General features: G+C 55.2%; 1 protein-coding gene across 1 annotated transcript in view; it reads right to left on the minus strand.

Annotated features, from left to right (window-relative positions):
* Positions 1-288: 288 nt before the first annotated feature.
* Positions 289-22,721, minus strand: part of LOC101425147 (ral guanine nucleotide dissociation stimulator-like) — a 68,282-nt gene continuing 45,849 nt past the window's right edge. Inside the window, exons 2-17 of the mRNA XM_071211865.1 lie at positions 11,516-11,626; positions 10,716-10,909; positions 9,181-9,374; positions 8,067-8,866; positions 7,541-7,759; positions 7,157-7,257; positions 6,587-6,671; positions 5,403-5,486; positions 4,872-4,958; positions 4,437-4,469; positions 3,984-4,099; positions 3,731-3,829; positions 3,217-3,412; positions 2,808-3,023; positions 1,383-1,497; positions 289-886 (exon numbers count right to left, since the gene is read on the minus strand). Coding sequence (XP_071067966.1) covers positions 711-886; positions 1,383-1,497; positions 2,808-3,023; positions 3,217-3,412; positions 3,731-3,829; positions 3,984-4,099; positions 4,437-4,469; positions 4,872-4,958; positions 5,403-5,486; positions 6,587-6,671; positions 7,157-7,257; positions 7,541-7,759; positions 8,067-8,866; positions 9,181-9,374; positions 10,716-10,909; positions 11,516-11,626 — 2,826 coding nt within the window. The 3' untranslated portion in view covers positions 289-710. The remainder of the gene's footprint in view (positions 887-1,382; positions 1,498-2,807; positions 3,024-3,216; positions 3,413-3,730; positions 3,830-3,983; positions 4,100-4,436; positions 4,470-4,871; positions 4,959-5,402; positions 5,487-6,586; positions 6,672-7,156; positions 7,258-7,540; positions 7,760-8,066; positions 8,867-9,180; positions 9,375-10,715; positions 10,910-11,515; positions 11,627-22,721) is intronic.

Consider the following 22,721-nt stretch of genomic DNA (forward strand, 5'->3'; position numbering starts at 1 on the left):
ACGGTCCTCCTGGTGCTCTCGGCTCCCGTGGGGTGGAACACCGAAACGCTCTCTGCTGTGGATGCCCATGTTGGCGTCAGGAACCCGGGGAGGGGCAGCTGGCTCTTGTCGCTTCTCCCTTCTAAAATCCATGGATGGCTCTGCAGGATTTCTCCTTTGATTGAGCACTGCGAGAGCCTGTATCTCATTTCGATTAACAACGGAAATGCAAGAACCAAACTCAACTCCCAGGCTATAATGGAAACAAGAATTTAATAATAAAACCTTCACATTGAACATCTACTAAGGACAAAGGTAGGTATTGCCCCTCCCCTTTAGATAGATAGTCTTTGTTGCTGTTGATTCTCAGTTGAGTTCTTTGACAATCTCTCAAGATCCTCCCTATGACTAGCCGTGTTTCGAGGGGAGGGACAGGCCCAGGGGTGTGAGTGGAGTCTGGGGGTGGCCCAGACTGGTTGCTGGGGAGGGAAGCGCCTGCCCTGCCTGGCCCATGGTGGTTGGGGTCAGCAGAACGACTTGGCCAGGTGGACCCGGAAGGGAAGGGGGCCCTGAGGCTGGGGGGCTGCTGGGGCCAGTTACAGTTTCCCCTTTCGGAACCTGGGGAAGCGCCTGCCCTGCCTGGCCCACGGTGGTTGGGGTCAGCAGAACGACTTGGCCAGGTGGACCCGGAAGGGAAGGGGGCCCTGAGGCTGGGGGGCTGCTGGGGCCAGTTACAGTTTCCCCTTTCGGAACCTGGGTCCCTTCTGCTGACTCCCGCGAAGGGCTGAGAGAGCCCTCTCCTTGACCTCGGCATCCAGGGGCGTCGTCTTCCTCAGGAGAAGAAACCGATAATCAGGCGAGGGCGCCATAGCGTAATACACGTTGGCGCCGTCCGGGATCTGCAGCGCTGGCAGGGGAGGGGCAGTGGGGGGTCAGCCGTGCTCCGGGGCAACGGACGAACCTCACCCTCTGTGTCCCCACGAGAGCCGGCCTCGCCCGGGCACCCGACTTCCCCAGTCCAACTCCAGGACCACAGAGGAGCCGCCTGCACGACACCCTGAACGACCAGGGAAGACTCTGCAGAGGCACAGCTGAACGCGGGGGACCCTTGTTCCAAAAGCGACTCTGACTCCCACCTGCCAGCCTCAGAGGGGAGCTGCCATGAAGTCGCCTCGTCCCCCAAGCGCCCCTGCTGCCTCCCTGCTGGGAATGGCGGTGCTGAAACTGGCCTTCTCCAGCCCAGCGCATGCCCCTGAGCCCAGCGCTCCCGGGACCAGCCTGCCGAGCCCCCCGAGGGCACCCCCACACCGGGCCTCCTGAGCAGGGCCTCATGCCTTCGGCCCAGGGCCGTGCTGTCCCCGCCCACCCCTGCGCCCCCGCCCTCCCCACTTGCCCCGACTCACTGCCATCTCCTGAGAGGATCTGCACCAGCTGGTAGTCCGCGGCCTGCTCCCCAGCCAGCTCGTGCTCTTCCAGGGCCTTGCAGATCACGGCTGGAGCCCTGTCTTGGTTGGTCACCTGCGGTGGGTCAATGACAGGCCTCAGGGCATGGGTCCTGGAGCCGGCTCCCCACGGCGCAGCTGCCAGAGACCCCGAGGAGGCCCCTCTGCTCGGGGTTGGGTCGACAGGGCCCTCCCTGTCTTCTCTTGCTCCCCCGGGGACACTCCACAGAGTGAGGGCTCTTTTCCAGTCATTCCTCACCCCATCTCCTACCAGAACCTGCACCTCTGTCTGGAGGGTGTTTCCAAGGGAGGGTCCAAATCCCCTGCCCTGCAGGCTGAAACCCGTCCCCTGGCTCCTCGGCCTGCACAACTGCTAGGGTCTCCCAGAGCCCTGGGACAAAGGGTGGCCTCTCAGCAGAGGGTGGGACTGTGGAGTGACCCCGGGGCCTCTCTCTGTCCCTCCTCCCTCCCCATCACAGGAGACGGCTCGCCCTCGGGGAGGGCCCCTGCCCTGCCCCTGCCCCTCTAGGAGGCCTCCGCGAGCACTGAACCCCAGGCAGAACACACACATCCAGTCCAAGCTCAGATGTTTGTCCGAGAGCAGGCTGGAAGACACCCTACAGCCCCGCAGGAGGCCCTGGGCTCCAGGAGGCAGCTGTGCTTAGCAAAGTCTAGACCACAGCTGCCTTGAGCACGAGGGCCCGGGTGCAGGCAGGACTCAGGCCAAGGGCCACTCCGTGACAGCTTAGAACAAGCACGTCAGCTCCTGGCCACAAGAGAAGTGCAGCCCGTTTGTCTGGGCACTGCCGCAGGGCTGCAGCCTCTGGGCCGAGGAGCAGGGGTGGCTCCATCTGCCCGTCCATCCGGGATCTGGGCCCTGCTCACACATTCACGGCCACCGCTCTGCGGCAGACCCCGTCCTCCCCTCTGGGTCACGGCAGCAGCCCCTCACTGGCCGGTGCCTCCACCCACCGCCTCACCGTCCACTCTGGGGCCAAAGCTCTCCTGCTGTCCCTGCTCTGCTCTGACCCTTCAGGGGCTCCTGAGAAAGTCACACTCTGTCCGGCAGCTCCAGGGCCTGATGGGACCTGGCTCCCAAGGCCTCTCTGACCCCAGCCCTTCTCCCGACCCCTGCTCCTTCAGCCGTGGCCTTGCGGCTGCTCCTTGGCCTGCCAAGCTCACGCCTCCTCGGACCTGCCTATGTCCACCGTCCTGAGCCCTGGCTGCCGTCTCACACACGCTCTTCTTGCCCCTGGACGTGGCCGTCTGTCCTTCCCCAGCCACTGGCAAGTCTGCTCCAGGGCGGCAGGCAGGGACCACGGCACCGCTCAGGTGCCTACTGCCTGAGCCACCGTGGCCCGGGGGGCGGCCACTCGTCCGGCTTACCAAGATGCTCTGGAACTTGTGGCCGCTGTCCTCGGCCAGGGTGACACAGACAAAGCAGCAGTCGCCCACGTGCCGTTTGTAGCGCGGCCGTGGGTCATGGCGCTTTCGGCTGGTCCGGGTGGCCCTGGCTTGGATAGAGGAGGAAGAGGACGTTCCTCCCGACGCTGACGTGATGGTGGAGCCGATCCGAGACGATGCGCAGGTCGGCTGCCCCGGCTGTGGGGGACAGGAGGTCAGCTGAAGGCCGGGAGCCTCGGGGCAGCCCAGGCTGCTCGAGAAGCTCCGGGAGGCTCTAGAAGGACTGGACGAGTCAACGAGACTCCACCCCTGGTGGACACGGGGAGGGCCCAGCAGCACAGGAGGGGCAGCGGGAGCTCGAGGGCCCTAAGGAGCAGGGCTGGGCAGTCACCTTTGCGTCCTGGCTGTCCTGGGCCTCCGGGACGTGGTCCAGGTGGATTTCCACCGCAGAGCCGGAGGAGCCAGCCACGTGAGGGTGAGGAGAATCCGTGGCATCCCCACCGCCCAGGTCACGGCCACCCTGGAGCTGGACGCTGGAGTGGGCGGTGCTGCTGCTGCCGCTGGACTCAGCGTCGGGGCCCTGGCAGCTGGATGGAGGCTTGGCTTACCTTGGGGGCCTCCCCTGGCATGCCTGCCCACCTCTGCCCTGCTAAATCTGCACACGGTTAAGCCCTAGGTCCATCAAGAGGAGCCAGGGGGTTCCGACTGCCCCAGAGCTCATGCAGCACCACCCCATTGCCCAGAGGAGGAAACAGGCCCAGGGAGGGGGCGACTCTCCCAGCCCCAGGGCTGGTCGGGAGTGGAGCTGGGATCCCGGTGCTCAGTGGCAGGCAGCCCCCCTCAGCCCACGCTCAGCCTGGAGCTCCCCTGAGCCCACCCTCGCCTGCCCTGCAGGGGGAACTCACTCTCCGCTCCAAGGCTCGCTGCCTTCTGGGGGCTGTTGGGCCTGGAAGCTCTCACTAGCCGCCTTGGGTGGTGGCTCCCTCTCACGAGACAGGAGGAGGCTACAGGACAGGTGGCGGCTGTCAGGCTCCTGGGGTCCGCACAGCAGTTGGTGTCCGCGTGCCCCAGCCTCCTCGGGCAGCAGGGCCTACGCGGGCCCAGGAGCCACCAGGGTGCTCCCGCCCCCACTGGGACCTGATGCCCCCCTGGCCTCACCTGTCCTCCTGGCCGAGCTGCTCCACGGCCTCAAACCAGGCCCTGAAGCGCCCGTCGGGCACAAGGCGGTCGCAGCGCGCCTGCAGCTTCTGCAGCTCGGCCACCAGCTGCTCTTCCTAGGGTCAGACGGAGGAGGAGGCACTGCCGAGGCCTGGGTGGGCTTGCCCGGTGAGCCGGGGCCAGGGGCCCCTGGGTTCCCCAGCCCTCCCCTGCCTCCCGGGCTCTACCTGCCCTCAGGGCTCAGTTCACACAGGGCCTCCTCCAGGAAGTCGACCTTCCACCAGGTGAACCCCTACCCCCCCGAGGGAGGGGTCGGCTCTGTCTTTTCTCCTCCAACTCCCCAGCAGTCTTCCAGGAAGCTGCTTGCAGCCCGGGGGTGCCCTGCCTGGAGGCTCTCATTGTCCAGCCCCCACCCCCATTCCCACCCCCGCACTGCTGGCTGCAGCTGCTCACCTTCCTCCTCTTCTCAAAATTCACCATGGTCCCCTGGAAGGCAGAGAGGTCACATCCGTCACCAGGGGGCCCCCAGCCATTGCCGTGCCCATCACCCCTGAGCCCTTGTCACGCGGCACAACTGCGGGTTCCACGGGCACAGGGTAGCCCAGACCAGGCAAGGACCCAGGCAGGCTTGTGGGCGCAGGAGTGGGGCCCACCAGGGGAGCCCCAGGGCCCGCCCAGCCCAGCCTCTGACCACAGTGGAGAGATGCCCCGGGACCAGCCTGCGCTCACTCTGCTGCGCCAAGTCCACGGCACCCAGTTCCAGGGCGCCCGGGAGGCTCTCGGGAGACGCAGTGTGCCCACTGCTCAGGGCTCGGGGCTCGGGCCGGCCTCTCCTCCCAAGCCTCAGGGACCCTTTCCCATGTGGCCCAGGCCCCCCGGCTCACTCACATCCGGAAACTTGTGCAGGACAGAGTCTATTATCAAAAACCGAGTGAGGAATGTCTCCAGCCATGGGACAGTGCCCTGGATGGCACCCTGTGGTGTGGAGTGGGTGGGGATGAGTGCAGGTGCTCGGGGGCCCCCGACACCCCGCCCTGACCACCCCACAGCCTCAGACTCCTAGGACCACCCAGCATCACCCCAGCACGCGCTCGGGCACTCAGTTGTCACCCCGAAGACCTCCGCCCGGCCTCCAAGGACCCCAAACTCCCCTGCAGTCCCCTCCCAGCACCGGCGTTTCTTCCATCCCAAGCCCACACCCCGCCCTACCCAGTCCCCCAGCCTCGGCTCTTCCAGGCTCTTGCTCTGACTTGCTGCCACTAGTCCCCGAGGATTCCCTCGGCTCCCGGCCCTCAAGCTTCCAGGGGAACAGACATGGAAGGGAGGCTGCTCGGGCTCAGAGGCCCAGGAGGGATGGCTGGGAGGAGGGCCCCACCCTGACTTGGAGGCCACCCGCCCTGGGCCCCTGGCAGGAGCCACCCCCAACCCCTCCTGCTGCTGCTCCTGCTGCTTCCGGGCTCTCTTGGGGTTCATGTCCAGGGTGGCAAACTCGGGGTTCCCGTCCTGTCAGGATCGAGCGGCTCAGGGTCAGTGTCCCTGGGGCCTTGGACCCCTGGACCAAGTGGGCAGGTGGAAATCTGCTGCCACCACGTGCCTGAGGTGCCCTGGGGGCCCGGTGCAAGCGGCCTGGCCTCCCTGGGCCTGGGTGGACATCTGCGACGTGACCACAAATACCTGACCCCTTCTCGGGAGTCCAGAGGCCTCGAGGGTGCACATCAGCGGCACAGACGCTCTGGCCATCCCGCCCTCCCACTCGGAGTCCCGGGAACGCTCGGCCACGTTCCTTTTCTCCCGTCAACCCCGCCAGCTGGCCGTGAGGGCGGCGCCGCTGGATGCTCATGCTTCCATTCAGCCGGAGGCCCAAGGAAGGATGCGCTCGAGGAGCCGAGGACGGGCGGCTCCCTCTGGCCGGAGGCTTCGTCTGCTCTGACATCGCCCCACAGCCCACCACTGCCAACAGCTGTCCGCTTCTCCCGGCCTCTGAGCGTGGATGTGCGAGGGGCCTCGTGTCGTCCCAGCCGTGGAGCTGGAGGATGGCTGTCCCGGGAAGCCTAGTTGAGCAGATCCTGCCTGCCCCAGCCCACAGGACCGAAAACCCAAAGGCCGCCTGAGGCCCGCACACAGGCGCCTCCTCCCGGGGGTCCACTCGGCATGTTCTGCCTGCAGGGGCACCCCGTCCTCCAGCTGCACGGCTGGGACCACATGTCCTTGCAGTACTGGACGCCGAAGTTGTGCTGCGTCTTCTAGGTGGAAGCTTCTAGTTTCAGTCAGAAAGGACCCGCCGTGGTTTCCCGTCTCCCAAAGACTTCTCCTAGCTCTCTGACACAAGCCATTCGAAACGAGGCGCAGTTCTGAGACCCCCACGTGGATGGAGACTTCTCATCCTGCCGGTTCATCATCTCCTGGAACATGCCAGCCCCCCCGACCGCGTCCGAGCACTAACCCTGGCCTATGGCCCGGCAGCCCCCCACCTGCCCACGAACCAGGCAGAGCCCTCTTCATCTTCCTCCAGAAGAGGCCAGAGAGGATGTTTGCAAAGAAACACCCAGGGAAACACTCACAAGCCCCCCTCCTGAGCCCTGGCCCCCCTGCCTGCTCTTCACCTGGGAGATCAGCTCGCTGCCCAGGGAGGCGTTGATCTCAGTGGAGACAATCCCAGACAGTGTCTGAAAGAGGCGGAAGCTGTCCCTGGGGGAGGGCAAGAAGGAAGGAGAAAGGTGGGAGTGGGTGGGAGCGTCCAGGGCACAACCCACTTGGTCGTAGCCGGGTCCTGGGACCCGGACTGCCTGGGTGGGTGGTGCTGAAACTGGGCAGCTCTGAGCACTGCAGGACAGCATGGGCTTGGGAGCTGAGCTCTCAGGTGGGCGCCGCGGGGACCCCCACTCCTAGTTGACGAGCAGCTGCTGTTGACATGGGAGCTGTCCCCTGGACAGAGCGGGCTGCTGACCAGCACACCCTGGACGTGCTCATCTGGCTTGACTCCGTGCCTGACCGCGGCTGGCACCAGTGGTGACGCCCAACAGCTGACCTCAGGTCCTGGCGAGACCTGGCGCCCCAGCCCACCCGGCCCCTGCCCGGATCCCGCTGCCTCCAGACACCCTGCAGGGCGATGCCCAGCCTCCCGCGGGGCCCCTGGTCCCCCCCCAGCGTCCCCTGGAGAGAAGCCTGCCCACCTGGAAACTTCCCCCCATGTCTTCCTCTGATGGCCAGTCATGTGACTTTCGAGAGCAGAGAGGATGGCGTGGCCTGAGGAGAAGTTGCGGAGGGTTCGGCACTCCTGGGGAGGGAGAAAGAATGGGCCGTGAGGGGTGGTCTGAGCGTGCCCTGCTCCTGTGCCAGCCCTCTCGGCTGACCTCCCCCTCTGGATGAGAGACCCCCACGGAGCCCCTGAGGGCGAGCCGGGGCCCCAGAGCGGGACCCCCACGCTCCATCTGAGGGAAGAGCCTGGGGAAGACGTGAGGAGGGAGGAGGGCTGTGCTCCAGGCAGGGCAGGGCCTGGAGGCCGAGAGCCCACCAGAGCGCAGGGGGCTCCAGGAGTCCAGAGAGGGCCCCGGCACGCACCCTGGCACCTCAATCCAGTGCTCCACCACCCTGGCCTTGTCTGCGGCCTTCATGCTGGGGTCCCCGAGGCAGGTGGCCATGACACAGTTGGCCACGCGGTTGACCTGGCTGATGATGGCGCGCACGGTCGGCGCCACGTGCTCCTTGCCCTTCTGGTGGCGCTGGGACCAGATGGAGCCCAGGCAGTGGTGGGGCACCACCTTCTTGAACAGCTCCTGGGGAGGAGGGCAAGTCAGCCAACCACACCCGCCCCCAGCTCAGATCCCGCAGGCCCTCAGGACCCTGGCTGGGGTCATCGTCACAGCAGTGCATGTGCAAGGGACAGCTAGTGTCCTAGGTCTCCTCTCCAGAGACCCAAGTGTGGACTTGGACTCAAGAAACTTGCCCAGGGAACAAGGCCAGCAGGGGAGCAGGGTTTGGACCCAGATCCCAGAATTCGAGATCAAGGTGGGGAAGGCTGGGGTGGCAGGTCCTGGGAGGAAGGTCCCCCCCAGCTCCACCCTGCCGAGCCCAGCTGCTCACCGCATCCATGAGCGACAGCTGCTCTGCCACCAGCTCGGGAGGGAAAGACAGGAGCTCAGGCTTCTGCTCACGCAGACCGTCCCCGCAGGGCCCGGGCCAGGGGCAGGAAGGCTGTGGGGGGGCAGCCCGCCCTGCTGCTGAGCTGAGCTCTGGCTGTGGCTCAGGTGCTGCTGCCAGACAAACCTCCCCCTCGAAAGCCGCTGCTCCTGAAGGTGCCTGAACCGGCTGGAGCTCCAGAGTGGGCACTGGAGCGACCTGTGCAGGCAGCACCAGAGGTGGCGGTGGGACCGCCTCCCCCTTGCCAGCTGGTGGTGCGGATGGGGCTGCCCCTGCAGATGGGGCCGGCTCTGCCTGCGCAGGGGGCACTGGCGCTCCCTCCACAGGTGGCAGTGGAGGTGGCCCCGAGGCACCTTCCAGCTCGCAAGCCAGCGCTTCTGCTGCTGGAGGAGCAGGCTCTCCCTCGAGAGCGGGCAGTGCCGATCCGTGGTGCGGCGGCGAGGCAGGTGGAGCTGGATGTGCCTCCGGCTCTGCAGGTCCTGCTCCTGATGGTGCTGCAGCTGCCCGCGGCTCCTCAGCAGGTGCTCCGGCTGACCGGGTCAGATGGTCGAGCTCCAGGGAGGGCACAGGCCCCATCTCTGCAGGGGGCAGCGGTGGTGGTGCTGGAGCCACCTGCAGCTCAGGAGCTGGCGCCATGGCGCGGAATGCATCAGGCTTTATTTGCACGGCAGGTGCTGGCGCCATCTCGCCAGCTGGCAGTCTGGGTGGTAATGGAGCCGACTCTGGCTCCGGACCTGTGTCAACTGCAGGGGATGGAACTGGCACTGGTGGTCGCACTGGAGGCATCGGTGGCTCTGGAGCTGACACAGGAGCTGAACAAGAGGCAGTTTCCCCACCATGAATGGCTCCAAGTGTCATTCCAAAACAGAAGATCCCACTCCCTCGAGGGGAAGATCCTGCCCAGGAAAGTGCTCCCTGCTGCAGGCTCCCAGGAGACATGTCTGGGGCTCCGTCTTGCTCGCAGCCCGAGGGCAGCCTCTGCTGGCTCCTGCCTCTGCGGTGCAATCCCTGCCCCCGGCCCACAAGCTCACGTGTCCCCACCCCGAGGCCCCCTCACCCTCCAGCTCTGCTTCTGTGGGCTCCGGGTGTCTCATCTGCGCAAGCAGAAGCGTGACACGGCACTGCGGGCCAGAGCTCGGCGGGTGCTCCTGGGCGTGGGCCGCCAGCAGCTGGAGGCAGGGAGAGTCCGGAGGCTGCAGGAAGTCCTCCCAGTACTGGCCCATCCAGGTGCCCAGCAGGGCGCAGAGGGTGCTGAGGGCAGGGGGGGGCCAGCACGGTCAAACGCCGGCCTTGCCTTCCACGCTGCCCCCAGGGACCCTCCCGCTCCACACAAAGTCCATGAGGACAGCAAGGGCTCTGGCCTGGCCACAGCGCAGTGCTGACACACAGTAGGAGCTTCAGCACCGGGTGAGTGCGGAGGGGCCAGGGCCTGTCCTCCTGCCCCAGGCCCTCATGGCCCCACCCAGGAGCGTCTGCCCGAGGAGCTGCCTCATCTTCCGCCTGGTGTCGTGTGTGTCTCCCCCTCCCATGGACACTGCCCACCCCCTCCCCCCGCCACCCCTGCAGGAGGCAGACAGGACTGAGGCCCCCAGCAGATTGGCAGCAGGCCGCTCACCACCTTCCGTCGGGGGTCTGTGTGAGGTGGTATTAGGGGTCTGGGGGCTGGGAGAGGGCGGAGGACAGGTGGGCTTCTCTGGGGAATGAGCCCCCAGGCCACCTGTGCAGACAGTGCCCCAGGACCCCACCTCTGCTTCCTTACTCCTTGGCAAGGGGAGGGGGAAGCCCTCTGGACTCAGCCTTCCAGGAGACGGAGGACACGTGGCCCCAGGCCCCGCCCAGTCCTAACCGGTCACCCACCACCCGACTCCCCACGATGGGGTCTGGGCACGAGAGCCCCTCGCCCTCACCCAAGGTGCACCTATGTTTTCACGTCAAGGCGTCCTCGAGGCTCGCCCCTCCCACCGAGGTCACCTCCATACCTAGGGGAGACCATGAGCCTGTCACAGCTGCTGGCTGAGTGTCCCCCCTGCTGAAGATGGGTCGGTCTATTGCCGGCGGCCCCCCCTCCAAAGGCACCCAGAAGGCAGCAGCTTTGGTCTGCCGTGTCCGCTGCATGGAGCCAGGTGCCGAAGGGAGCGCGTGCACCGAGTAGACACATGCCGGCTACCAGGGGAAGGGGGAGCCCCCAGTGGCACCTCCTCAGACCCGGGGTGGGCCTGGAGCCCTCTGGCAGCCCACAGGGATCCCTGCTCTGACCACACCGAGGTCGGAGGCCCGAAAGGGCTCGCAGACCTCCCTGAGAAATGAGAAAACTGGATGCGAAGGGGGCGAGGCCGAGAGCCTCTCCCCTGGGCAGAGGGAAGTCCTGCCCGGGAGCAGCCCGGCACCTCCAGCCGCCCTGTCCAGGAGTCAGACTCGGGCAGCCCTTCCCACGGACCCTCCCAGTCTGTCCTACAACCAGCCCTGGGGGCTGGTCCTCAGGGCGCCCCCTTCCCAAGGAGGAAACTGAGGCCAGCGGGGGCAGTGGTGTTTCTGAGACGCCCAGCGCGTGGGGGCGCAACAGCCCAGGGGGTTGGTGGGGCGGGTGCTCACCGGTGGAACAGCCGGTCCAGGACCTGCTTGGTGGAGGCGAACACGCGGTAGGTCCCCAGGAAGGTGTGGATGTAGTCGAGGTCGCCCTCCTGCCAGGCGGGCACCAGGTGCTCCGCCAGGGCCTCCCAGCGGCCTGCCTGGACCGTGCGGACGGCGCGGCTCTCCCCCCTCGCGGGGGCCCCCTCGTTCTTCCTCTGGGGTGGGACAGAGGGGGCAGTGTGGTCAGACGCAGCGCCTGGACCCAGCCGGGCATGGCCAGGGCCACCTGCTGCCCCGAGCCCTGAGTGACGTCCTGTGAGGGGCCGTGCAGGCCCTAGTGGAGAAAGGTCCTCGGCCTTCCCACTGACCGCAGGGGAGCCGACACCTGCAAGGCGAGGCCCCTGGCCTGAAAGGATGGGTGCCTGGAGGGTCCTTGGGGGAGAAAGGCCCCTGCAGGGCCGAGGGGCTGAGCAGACCCTGGGGAACTGCAGACCCTCCTGGCCAGGAGACCACCTTCAGGACTGCACTGTCCCGGGGCCAGAGGAACAAGGGGGTGCCGTTGGCCACCCTCCAGCCGGCCCTGACGGGAATCCTGCGCTAAAGACCCTGTCCCCGCCTCTGCACGTGTGCAGTGACCTTCTCCCGTCTGTGCAGTGGCAGTGTGCTGGGGGGCTGGGGGGGGTCCCAGGTTCCTTGGGAAGCAGGATATGGGGCCACTAGGGTGGGAAAGCCCTGAAGAGCGTGCAGGGGGGTTCAAGGTGGAACACAGCCCCGGGGTGCTCCCTGGCTGCCTCGGGCCCCCCATTGGCGCCTGCTCTCACCTGGACCCAGCGCCGGCCCTGGCCGGGGCCCAGATGGGCCAGCACCTTCCTCAGAGAGCCGGTGTAGACCAGCCCCTCATCCAGCTCCTCGCCGACCACCTGCGTGGAGCTCTGCTAACACAGTGCCCGGCGGCCGGGCCGAGGGGCGTCAGCAAGGGGCCTGTCCTCCCCCGCAGGGGAAGCTGGCCCTCCATCAGGCCAGGGCCCAGGGCAGGCTCAGGTGGGCTCTGCCTTCCTCCGAGCCCGGTGGAGAGTACAGGGGAGCTCGAGGCTCAGGATAGACATGGTCCACATGGATGTCCCCAAGCTGCCTCTTCCCACCCCTGCCCGTGACCTGGCAGGGGACAGGGAAGGCCCTCTGGGTCCCCAACCCTGACAGCCGCTCCTGCCCGCAGTGGTCCCCCTGTCCACACCCCCACAGCCTGGGAAGAGGATGGATGTGGGGCTGCCCAGGAGGAGCACAGCAGTGGCCTGTACTCAACCAGCTCCCCTGGACCACCCCGTGTCACCTCTGGGTGCCTCCTGGGTGCCGATGGCCAGCGGCTCCATGACTGAGGCCTGAGCCAATGTCGGAAGCGATGGCAAGGGGATGCATTTCCAGTTTGGTTGAGGCTGGAGCCTCGGGGTCGCACAACGCAGCAGGGGAACATGTTGCTCTCTCGAGCGTCTCCTACCAAGTGAGCTGGGAAGGGGCTGCCTGTGGAATCTGGGTGCCTGGTTACCAGGATTCCAAGTTCTGTCACCGAGGAAGTGAGGTCACCTCCTGAGGTCATTTCCTCTGGGCCCTTCAACTGTCAGAACCCCGCCGAAGTCCCTCTGCACGGCTGTCTGTCCATCCCCTCCTGGATCGCCTTGTTCCCTGGATGGCGTTCTGCCAAGACGTCTCCCCCACAGCTCCCTGGGAAGGCCGCGGGTGGCTCGGGCCCCCGCTTTGGGTTCAGAGCCTGCTGCTCCATCCTTTCCATTCTGGGGAGCCCAGGCTAGTCACTGGGGCCCACCCCCAGTCTCCTCACCACACAGTGGGATCCATTCTAGCATCGGCTTCCCGGGACAGCATCACGTCTGTGAGTCCCGGAGTCTGGTTTCACACCGAGCGAATGCCCACACTCAGACACAGGAGAAGCAGGAAGGGGACGGACGGAGCCCCGAGTCCACTCCACACAGGGCTGGGGGGCCGTGTGGTCTGAGGAGACCCACTTGCGCTCCTGGGCTGCTGTCTCCGTCTGGCCAGTGATGAGGTGGAAAGGAGACCAAAGTCAGACATGGCGGCTGTGCCACCAATCCTGCCAGAGGCTTCCCATTGCCTTGATTATTTCTAACTCTATCTTGTCCACTTAAGAATTGCAGATAGAAGCAATCGTTTAAAAAGGAAAAAGCAAGCACAATTGAATAAAACTGTACAACTCTCAATTAAATGGACTGGCTACGTAAAATTGTTGTTTATCGTACAGTATGTTACACAGTCTATTTGGTTCATCATAACACAATCCTGTGGCATTGGCCCTTTTACGTCTGGCCTACTTCACTTAAAAGAATCTCCTCCAGGGTCATTCGCATTGTCTTCTTCTTTACAATTCATGTCTTCTTACTGCTGCCTAACTTTTCCTCGAATGAATTCACCAGCTTGTTTGTCCACTCATCCATCGATGGACACCTGTGTTGTTTCCAGCTTCTGGCAATCATGAACAATGCCTCTGTGAAAATTGACGTGCAGATGTCTGTTCGTGTCACTGCTCTCGGTTCTTCTGGCTATAGACCCAGTGGTGGTACTGCAGGGTCACATGGCAAGTCTGTTTTCAACTTCTTGAGGGACTGCCAAACAGTCCTCCACAGTGGCTGGACCGTCCTGCATTGCCTCCAGCCAAGCGGGAAGAAGTGTTCCTATCTCTCCACAGCCTCTCCAGCACGTGGAGTTCTGTCTTTGGGAATAGTGGCCATTCTGATAGGTGTGAAATGATAAGTCCTTGTGGGTTTTGATTTGCATTGCTCTAATCAGAAGAGATCTTGAGCATTTTTTCCATGTGGTTTTTTGCCATTTGTATTTCTTCTTTGGACAAACGTGTACTCAAGTCTGTTGCTCATTTTTAAATTGGATTGTTTCTCCTTTTATTGTTGAGATGTAAACGTCTCATTATAGATCCTGGATATTAGACCTTTACCAGACATGTGATTTCCAAATATCTTCCTCTATTGAGTCACCTGCCTTTTCACCCTTTTGACAAAGGCCTGTGAGGTGCACAAGGGTTTAATTTTGCGGACGTCCCTTTTATCTTTTTTTTTGTCTTGTGGCCTGCGCTTTGGGTATAAGGTCACAGAAACCATCACCTACTACAAGGTCTTGAAGATGCTTCCCTCTATTTTCTTCTAGGTCTTTTGTATCTGCTTTCTATCTAGGTCTTTGATCCACTTTCAGTTGATTCTTGTGTAGGGAGTAAGATAGGGTCCTCTTTCATTCTTTTGGTTATAGACATCCAGTTCCCCCAGCACCATTCATCAAAGAACCCATTATGTCCTGTTAGCACGGCCTTGGTAGGTTTGTCAAAAACCAGTTGACAGTAGAGGTGAGGGTGTTTTTCTGTTGTATTCCACCGATAGATGTGTCTATCTCGATGCCGCTACCTTCCTGTTTTGACCACTGTAGCTTTGTAATACCTTTGAAGCCCAGGCAGTGAAATACCTCCCATGTCGCTCTTCTTGTTCAGAATGCTTTTGCCTATTTGGATGCACTTTCCCTTCCAAATGAATTTGGTAATGGCCTTTTTTGATTCTGTAAAATGGCTGTTGGAATTTTGGTCAGTACTGCATTGAATCTATAAATTGGTTTGGGAAAGATTGACATCTTCATGATATTTATTCTTCCAGTCCATGAGCACATCACGGCTGCGGGTTTTCCACCTACACCCATTATCATGTTCAGGAATTTTCCTTCTATTCCTATTGTTTGAAGTTTGTATCTGAAGAAGGACGCTGGATTTTGTCAAATGCCTTTTCCACATCGATTGAGAGGGTGATGTGTTTTTCCTCTTGGATTGATTTCCTTATGTTGAACCAGACGTGCAGTCACAGGAATAAATCCCACTTGGCCGTGATGTATAAGTCTTTTGATATGCTCTTGGATTCTATTGGCAAGTATTTTGTCGAGAGTTTTTGTGTTGATGTTCCTTAGAGAGATTGGTCTCTAATTTTCTTTCCTTGTGGTATCTTCACCTGGCTTTGGTATTAGGCTGACGTTGGCTTCATCAACTGTCTTGGGTCATTTTCCCTCCTCTTCAATTTTTGGGAAGAGTCTAAACAGGATTGGCATTCATTCTTTTCTAAATGCTTGGTACAATTCACCTGTGAAGCCATCTGGCCCTGGACTCTTCTTGGCCGGGAGATTTGGGATGATGGATTCAATCTCTTTCACTGTGACAGTCTGTTAAGATACTCTGTTTCTCATAGCGTCAGTGTAGGTGGTCTGTGCTTTTCTAGGAATTTGTCCATTTCATCCAGGTTGTCTACTTCGTTGGCATGCAGCTTCTCTTAATATCCTCTTGCGATCCTTTTCATTTCTGTGGGGTCAATCACAACGTCCCCTCTTTCATTCAATTCTGATTCCAATGATTTGCATCTTCTCTCATTTGTTTTTGGTTACTCTGGCTAGGGGTTTGTCTCAAAGGACCAGCTTTGGGTTTTGTTGATTTGCTCTATTGTTTGTGGTGGTTGTTCTCAATTTCGTTTATTTCTGCTCTCATCTTTCTTTTTTTCTTTCCTCCTGCTTGTTTTGGGATTGGCTTGCTCTTCTCCTAGTTTCTCTAGGCGCTCAGTTCAATCTTTGCGTTTACCTCTTTCTTGTTCTTTCACGTCGGCATTGAAGGCTCTAACGTTCCCTCCCAAGATTGCTTTTGCGCTGTCCCCTACGTTTTGATAAGTTGTGTTCTCATATTTCTTTGTCTCAAAAGATTGACTGACTTCACTGGTGATTTCTTCTATTGTCAACCTTTTGATTAGATTAGTTTCAATTCAGGGGCATTTGATTAGATTACTCCAGTAAGGAGCAGCCTGGGGTGTGTCTTAATCCTCTTACTGGAGTGCTTTATAAACGGAGTGAATATGCCGACACCACCAGGGGCCTCCCGTGGGCCTTGCCTGAAGAGAGAATCATGAGGCAACAGCAGCTGGTCCTCAGGGAGAAAAGCACGGCCTGATGAAGCCCTGATCTGGACATTTTTCTTGGCTTCAGAACTGTAAGGTTTTAAACCAATCAATCCCCATTGTACAAGCCAAACCATTTCCGGTATATTGCCTTGGCAGCCTTCAGCAAACTCAAACAACTTCCAAGAAATGAAAGGATAATGAAAAATCAATTCAGATCCCAATTCAGCTCCTCGTTAGACTGTCTCATCCGTTGTGAGGCACCCGACGTTTTTTGATCAAACATTCAGTTTAGTCTGATTTCCCCCAATTGCGAGGCAAACTTTTTTTGGGCTGAAAAAATCTTCTTAATGAAATAGAACTCAGTGGCTTTCCTTTAATGTTTGAAATAAATATTTAAAACAGATCTTCATTTCATCTTTTGGGAAGGAAAAAAATCCATATAATCTTCTGAAATGGTTCTTTCATATAAAATCTTGATGTCTGTAGAATTTTTTAGTCTGGCGTGGCATGCTTCATGGTTCTGTGGAAATGTTTGCCTTTTAATCACATAGGATAACAATGCTAAACACATGACTGGATTTCATAAATCACAGCCATCTTTATAAAAATATTTAGTTACCTGTTCAAAGCCTGTGGTTCAGTAGAATTATTTCTTGTAATTTAATATGGATAGCATTTAATGAATTCATTTTACATCTGAAAGAAACCTAACAGAATAAGAGAAACCTGGAACTTTGAATCCTGCTTTTTAGCGTAGTTCATTAGTAGAGGTCAAAAGAATTTTTTTTTAGGTACTGGGACCGGAGACTGAACCTGGGACCTCGTATGTAGGAAGCCAGGGCTCAGCCACTGAGCCACATCAACTCCCCTCAGTTGGTCTTTTCATTTGCTTGCTTGTTTGTTTTTGTTTCTCTCTAGGAGGCACGGGGCACTGAGCTGGGACCTCCCACATGGGAGGTGGTGCTTAGCTGCGTGAGCCACATCTGCTCCCCGGTTTATTTTATTTCTGGAAAGACGACTTTGGTCACAGTGAGGAAGGCACTTCAAAGGGATAAGATTGGCCTAAGGACGATGAATGAAAAGACTGTTGCCGTGCTGTGAACAAGACAGGTTAAATCACTTCAGGGGCTGTGAGACTATAAAGGAGAAGATGTGCCTGAGAAAGGTGAGATTAAAAAGAGGGCATGGTGATTTATTGGATTTGGGAAAGGAGGAAGATCGAGAAACCTAGCAAAACTGAGGGTTTGTGGATTAGGCCATGGGGAAGGACAGACATAAACAGAGTTCCCCAAACTTTTTTCTTGGTAAAGATTTATTTATTTATTTTTAAAATTTCTCTCCCTTTCCCTGCCCCTTTGTCTGCTCTCTGTGTCCATTCGCTGTGTGTTCTTGTGTGTCCGCTTGTATTCTTGTCAGCGGCACCGGGAATCTGTGTCTCTTTTTGTTGCATCATCTTGCTGCGTCAGCTCTCTGTGTGTACAGCATCACTCCTGGGCAGGCTGCACTGTTTTCGCGCTGGGCTGCTCTCCTTACAGGGAGCACTCCTTACGCACGGGACACCCCTAGGTGGGACACACCCCTGCATGGCACCGCACTCCTTGCGCACGGCAGCACTGCGCGTGGGCCAGCTCATCACACAGGTCAGGAGGCCCTGGGTTTGAACCCTGAACCTCCCATGTGGTAGGCAGATGCTCTCTCCATTGAGCCAAATCCACTTCCCTCCCCAAACTCTTAATGCAATTGTAAGCTTTAATAACTTTGGGAGTATGGATTTTACAAACTAAAAAAAAAAAAAAATCATTTGAGAGTTTACTTAAAGTTTCTTTATACTTAGTTTTCAAGAATTTGGATTTCTTTTTACTTTTTAAAATATTGAAATTCTAGTTTTACTTATGTGGTACATTATTCATATAATAATTTATAATGAGGGATTTATCAACATACCTTAATTATAAGTATTTAGGCACATGTAGATGTATAAACATAGAAGTAGATAATAATATAAAGCTTTTAGCAAAAGCTAACATCAGTATATTAAATAAAACAATGTAAATCATTAAATTTACAATCTGAATGAACATTAACAACTTTCTTTAAAAAGGCATAGAAATTTATATCCATGATCTTGTACACCTATTCGTATTCCTCTGGAATTATTTTACTTTATATAGCTCATCATTTACATTAATTAATATCTTAAACCAATTAACCAATTTTTCTTTCCTCCATACAAAAAAAAAAAACCCAAAAGCTAATTAGCTGTTTTTTCTCTATAGCAGTTAATTCATATCATTTTAACAATTTTGATGAGGCAAAAATAATACATAAATATACACATGAACACATATATATCATCCAAGTACATTTGCATATTTTATTACTAAAATTCTATTTAGTTACCAGTGTTTGTATCTTTTCTTTAAGAGACTCTCCAGGCACTCAAGATTATTTAAGTAGATCTAAGTTTTTAGAGTTAGTTAAAGATTTGAAAATCACTATTTAACTGATATAGTCTATACCTTTATTGAATTTTAAGACTTTTATAAAAAGACATCTATTATTATTATAATATTTATTTTAATATAGGTTTATTCATGTAATTTTTAAAATTTATTTATTTATTTTAAAAATTTCTTTATTTCTCCCCCCTCGCCATTCCCCCTGTTGTCTGTTCTCTGTGTCCACTTGCTGTGTGTTCTTCTGTGTCTGCTTGAATTCTCATTAGGTGGCTTCGGGAACCGATCCTGGCACCTTCCGGAGTGGGAGAGAGGCGATTACTCTCTTGTGCCTCTTCAGCAATTTGTTCTGCTATGTCATCTTATTTTCTCTCCTCTGTGTCTCTTGTGTCATCTTGCTGCGCCAGCTCTCAGCATCAGCTGGCACTCCCACGCGGGGTAGCTTTCCTGCGCTGGGCCGCATTCACCTGCAGGGGGCCCTCCTGCGTGCGGCTGCATTCCAGTGTGGGCCAGCACTCCGCATGGGCCAGCTTGCCCTCACCAGGAGGCCCTGGGCATCGAACCCTGGACCTCCCATATAGCAGACGGGAGCCCGGTTGGTTGAGCCACATCCGTTTCCCTCACAGAATTTTTAATTTTAAACATGTTATGGAAACAATGGTAATTTATTTAACTTTAAAACCAATGTACAGAATTTAAGAAGTTTGAATGAGTAGTGTAATCCAGGTCTTAGACAAACCAAAATACTAGACTACCATTAGTTTTATATGCTCAAATAATTTCTATAAACTCTGAATCATGCAAAAAGTCTTATCTTGAAATTAAATCCTTTTCTTATCTTGTAACCATGGTAACAAAGGTTACATATTTTGGAAATATGCTTTCCAGGGGGAAGCACATTTAAATAACTTTCCGTTTTTTCCTCTGATAATTTTGACTGATTATCTGGAGTAGATATTCCTCGAGAGCTTGTGAAACAGTTTAACGATTTTTTTGTATCAGTTTGTCTCTAACGTTTCACAAAACAGGGGAAAAGAAAAGAATAAGAGAGTCAACTTTTTATTAATATGTAATTATCATTATAAAAGTCTAATTATATGCTCTCTGCAGGAAGATGGAAGAAAATTTGGAAATATAAAAACAGACTTTGACATATACATATGTAGAAGAGAGTGACATTCCTTGGGCCCTTGGCAATATTATGAAATGGTGATTTTTAAAGCCAGCAATTATTAATCCCGGAAGTATAGAAATGAAGCAGGCAATGTCTGTCCTTTGTTAAACAGGAGATGTCTCTTTTAGACAATCAGGACAAACAATAACCTCACAGTATCCCTAATTTTTGTTCTCAAGTACCTCTCAAATGAAAGATCCCACTCATGCCAAAACTCCCCAAAGTGCCATTGTAATCCAAATTGGTCTTGGCTAGTTGTGCCAGTTAGAGATAAGCATACAAATAAACGAGGCAGTGAGAAAACGTGAAAGAGGCAGGTGTTTGACCTGGAAGATGTGCGGTTTACACTGAGAAGACCCTACAAGAACTGCATGGTCTACAAGGGTGGTGCATCTGTAACTTTGGATGTCCAGATTTTAGCTAAAGGTCAATCATCTCCGATCAGAGACAGGATAAACTTCTGATTCAGGAAGAAAAAACTAGACCAAACAGTTTGAGGGAAACTAAGGTAGGATGGAGGAAGAAGCCCCTATAGAGTTTTGAAATGGTGATGTGAGGCAAAATTTGTCTGAAGGAAGCCTGCCTGTGGAGCCCTCCAGGTGGCTCAAGGACATGACCTTGAATAAAGGGTCAACTTGGACCAGCAGAATATCTCAGTCTACATATAATACCAGGAGTTAAAAATGCCTTTTGACCTGAATCAAGGGGGAAATGGAAAGGACAAATGAGTTTATATGGCTATGAGTCTCCAAAAAGAGCCGAGGGGTTATCAGAGGGGTCGCCCTTATGCAAACCTGTGCAGAGTCCCGGAGACAGATAAAGTAGATACAACCTCAGGTATTGGTTCCTTGGAGGGCTACAGAGACCCACAGGTTCTAGGGTCATGGCAGATGGAGTTCAGTGCCATGTCAGTTGGCCCTTCTTTGGCGTTTGTGCTTCTGTGTGACGGAGCTGGACTCAGATGTGATCTTTGTCCACAAGCCTCTCCTGTTACTTTTACCGGAACTGTAGTTGGTGCTGGAGTTTAATGTATACCCAGGGGACCTGAATCTCTGTACTGACCATGTGATAGCCAGGCCCTGAGCCTCAACAGACTTGCAACCCCTACACTCTGGTTTATTGGACTTACCCCACTCACCTAAATGGAGGTGAAGAAGGTCAGCCACCACACCAGAGAGCCAAGAGTGCCTGCAACTGAAAGCTGGAGAATTGCATCCAGCATCAATGTGGAATCTAAGCCCCCTCTTGATATAGATGTGGAGTGGACACAACTATTCCAAGGTCCACAGTATGGAGGAATAGAGTATGGATTAGAGTGGACTTATTGATAATCTATTCATGAACTATTATGATTAGTAATCGAAGAAAATGTGGCATTGGTGTGGAGGAAGTGGCCACGGTGGCTGCTGGGGGTAGGGAATGGGAGGAAGAGATGAGATGTGGAGGCATTTTCAGGACTTGGAGTTGTCCTGGGTAATGCTGTAGGGACAGTTACTGGACATTGTATGTCCTCCCATGGCTCACTGGGTGGAACGTGGTAGAGTGTGGACTATGATGTGGACCATTGACCATGAGGTGCAGCAGTGCTCTGAGATGCATTCACCAAATGCAATGAATGTCTCATGATGATGGAGGAGATTGTTGTTATGGGGGGAGGAGTGGGGTGAGGGGGGTGGGGGGTATATGGGGACCTCATATTTTTTTAATGTAATATTAAAAAAATAAATAAAGACCAAAAAAAAAGAGAAAGGGTTAAAGGAAAATGAAGTATACAAAAATATATCTTTTCTCCAGTCCTCAATTAAAAGCAAGTATTTATGGGAAACGGACTTGGCCCAGTGGTTAGGGCGTCCGTCTACCACATGGGAGGTCAGCGGTTCAAACCCCGGGCCTCCTTGACCCGTGTGGAGCTGGCCCATGCGTGGTGCTGATGCGCACAAGGAGTTGCCCTGCCACGCAGGGGTGTCCCCCGCGTAGGGGATCCCCACGCGCAAGGAGTGTGCCCGTGAGGAGAGCCGCCCAGTGCGAAAGAAAGTGCAGCCTGCCCAGGAATGGCGCCGCCCACACTTCCCATGCCGCTGACGACAACAGAAGCAGACAAAGAAACAAGACGCAGCAAATAGACACAGAGAACAGACAACCGGGGGGAGGGAGGGGGGAATTAAATAAATAAATAAATCTTTAAAAAATAAAAATAAAAGCAAGTGTTTATTTTGTATGGAAAAAATTACAGAATACTGATTACAGTAACGATTTACCATTTGCACTTAGCAATTATTGTTCATATACTACAATGTTGTTTTATGTTTATCTGGTCTACTCCCATTCTTTTTTTGTTACTATTTGCATGGAATACTTTTGTCTAACCTTTCACTTTTAACCTGGTTGTGTCCTTACATCTGAGGTGGGTCTCTTGTAGACATCATATAAATGGCTCATATTTGTTTATCCATTCTATGAGTCTATGTCTTTTGAATGGGGAGCTCAATCCATTAACATTCAGTGTTATTACTGTAAAAGGCATTACTTACTTCATTCATTTTGTCCTTCAGCTCTCTGTTGTCTTACCATTTTATTATCTGTTTTCTTATCCTTTAGTTTACCTTCCTTATAATCTTCATTTCTAAATTCTTCTCCAAATCTCTCACCCTTGTTTTTCCCTTTCAGGCGGAAGCACCCCCTTTAGTATCTCTTGCCAATCTGGTTTTTTGGTAACATATTCTATCAGTTTTTGTTCATCTGTGAAGACTTGGAACTCACCCTCATTTTTGAAGGGCAGCTTTGCCTGATATAGAATTCTTGGCTGGCAGTTTTTCTCTTTCAGTACCTTAAGTACATCATACCACTTTCTTCTGTCCTCCGTGGTTTCTGATGAGAGGTCCGTACTTAATCTTACCGAGTTTCCCTTGTATGTGATGCTTTGCTTTTCTCTTGATGCTTTCAGAATCCTCTCTTTATCTCTGCTATTTGTCATTCTGAAAAGTAGATGACTTGAGGTAGGTCTATTCAGATTTATTCTATTTGGGGAGCTTTGTCCTGCTGAGATATTGTTATTTATGTCCTTCACAAGGGTTGAGAAGTTTTCAGTCATTATTTCCTCAAATGTTCTTTCTGCTCCTTTTCCATTCTCTTTTCCTTCTGGGACACCGATAATGCTAATGTTTGTGGGTTTCACATTGTCATTCAATTCCCTGGACTCTGTTCCATTTTTTCCTTTCTCTTCTCCTGTCTTTTCTAGTTCAGATGTTCTATCTTCAAAATCACTAAATCTGTCTTCAAGTAATTCAAATCTGCTCTTATGTGCCTCTAATATATTTTAATCTCATCCATCATGTCTTTCCTTCCCATAAGATCTGTTGCCTTTCTTTGCAGTCTTTCAGATTGTTCTTTATGCTTTCTCAGTGTCTTGTGAATATCCTTTATTTCTTTAGTTACATTT

The sequence above is a fragment of the Dasypus novemcinctus genome, chromosome 25 (genome assembly GCF_030445035.2).
Source record: "Dasypus novemcinctus isolate mDasNov1 chromosome 25, mDasNov1.1.hap2, whole genome shotgun sequence".
Taxonomy (NCBI): domain Eukaryota; kingdom Metazoa; phylum Chordata; class Mammalia; order Cingulata; family Dasypodidae; genus Dasypus; species Dasypus novemcinctus.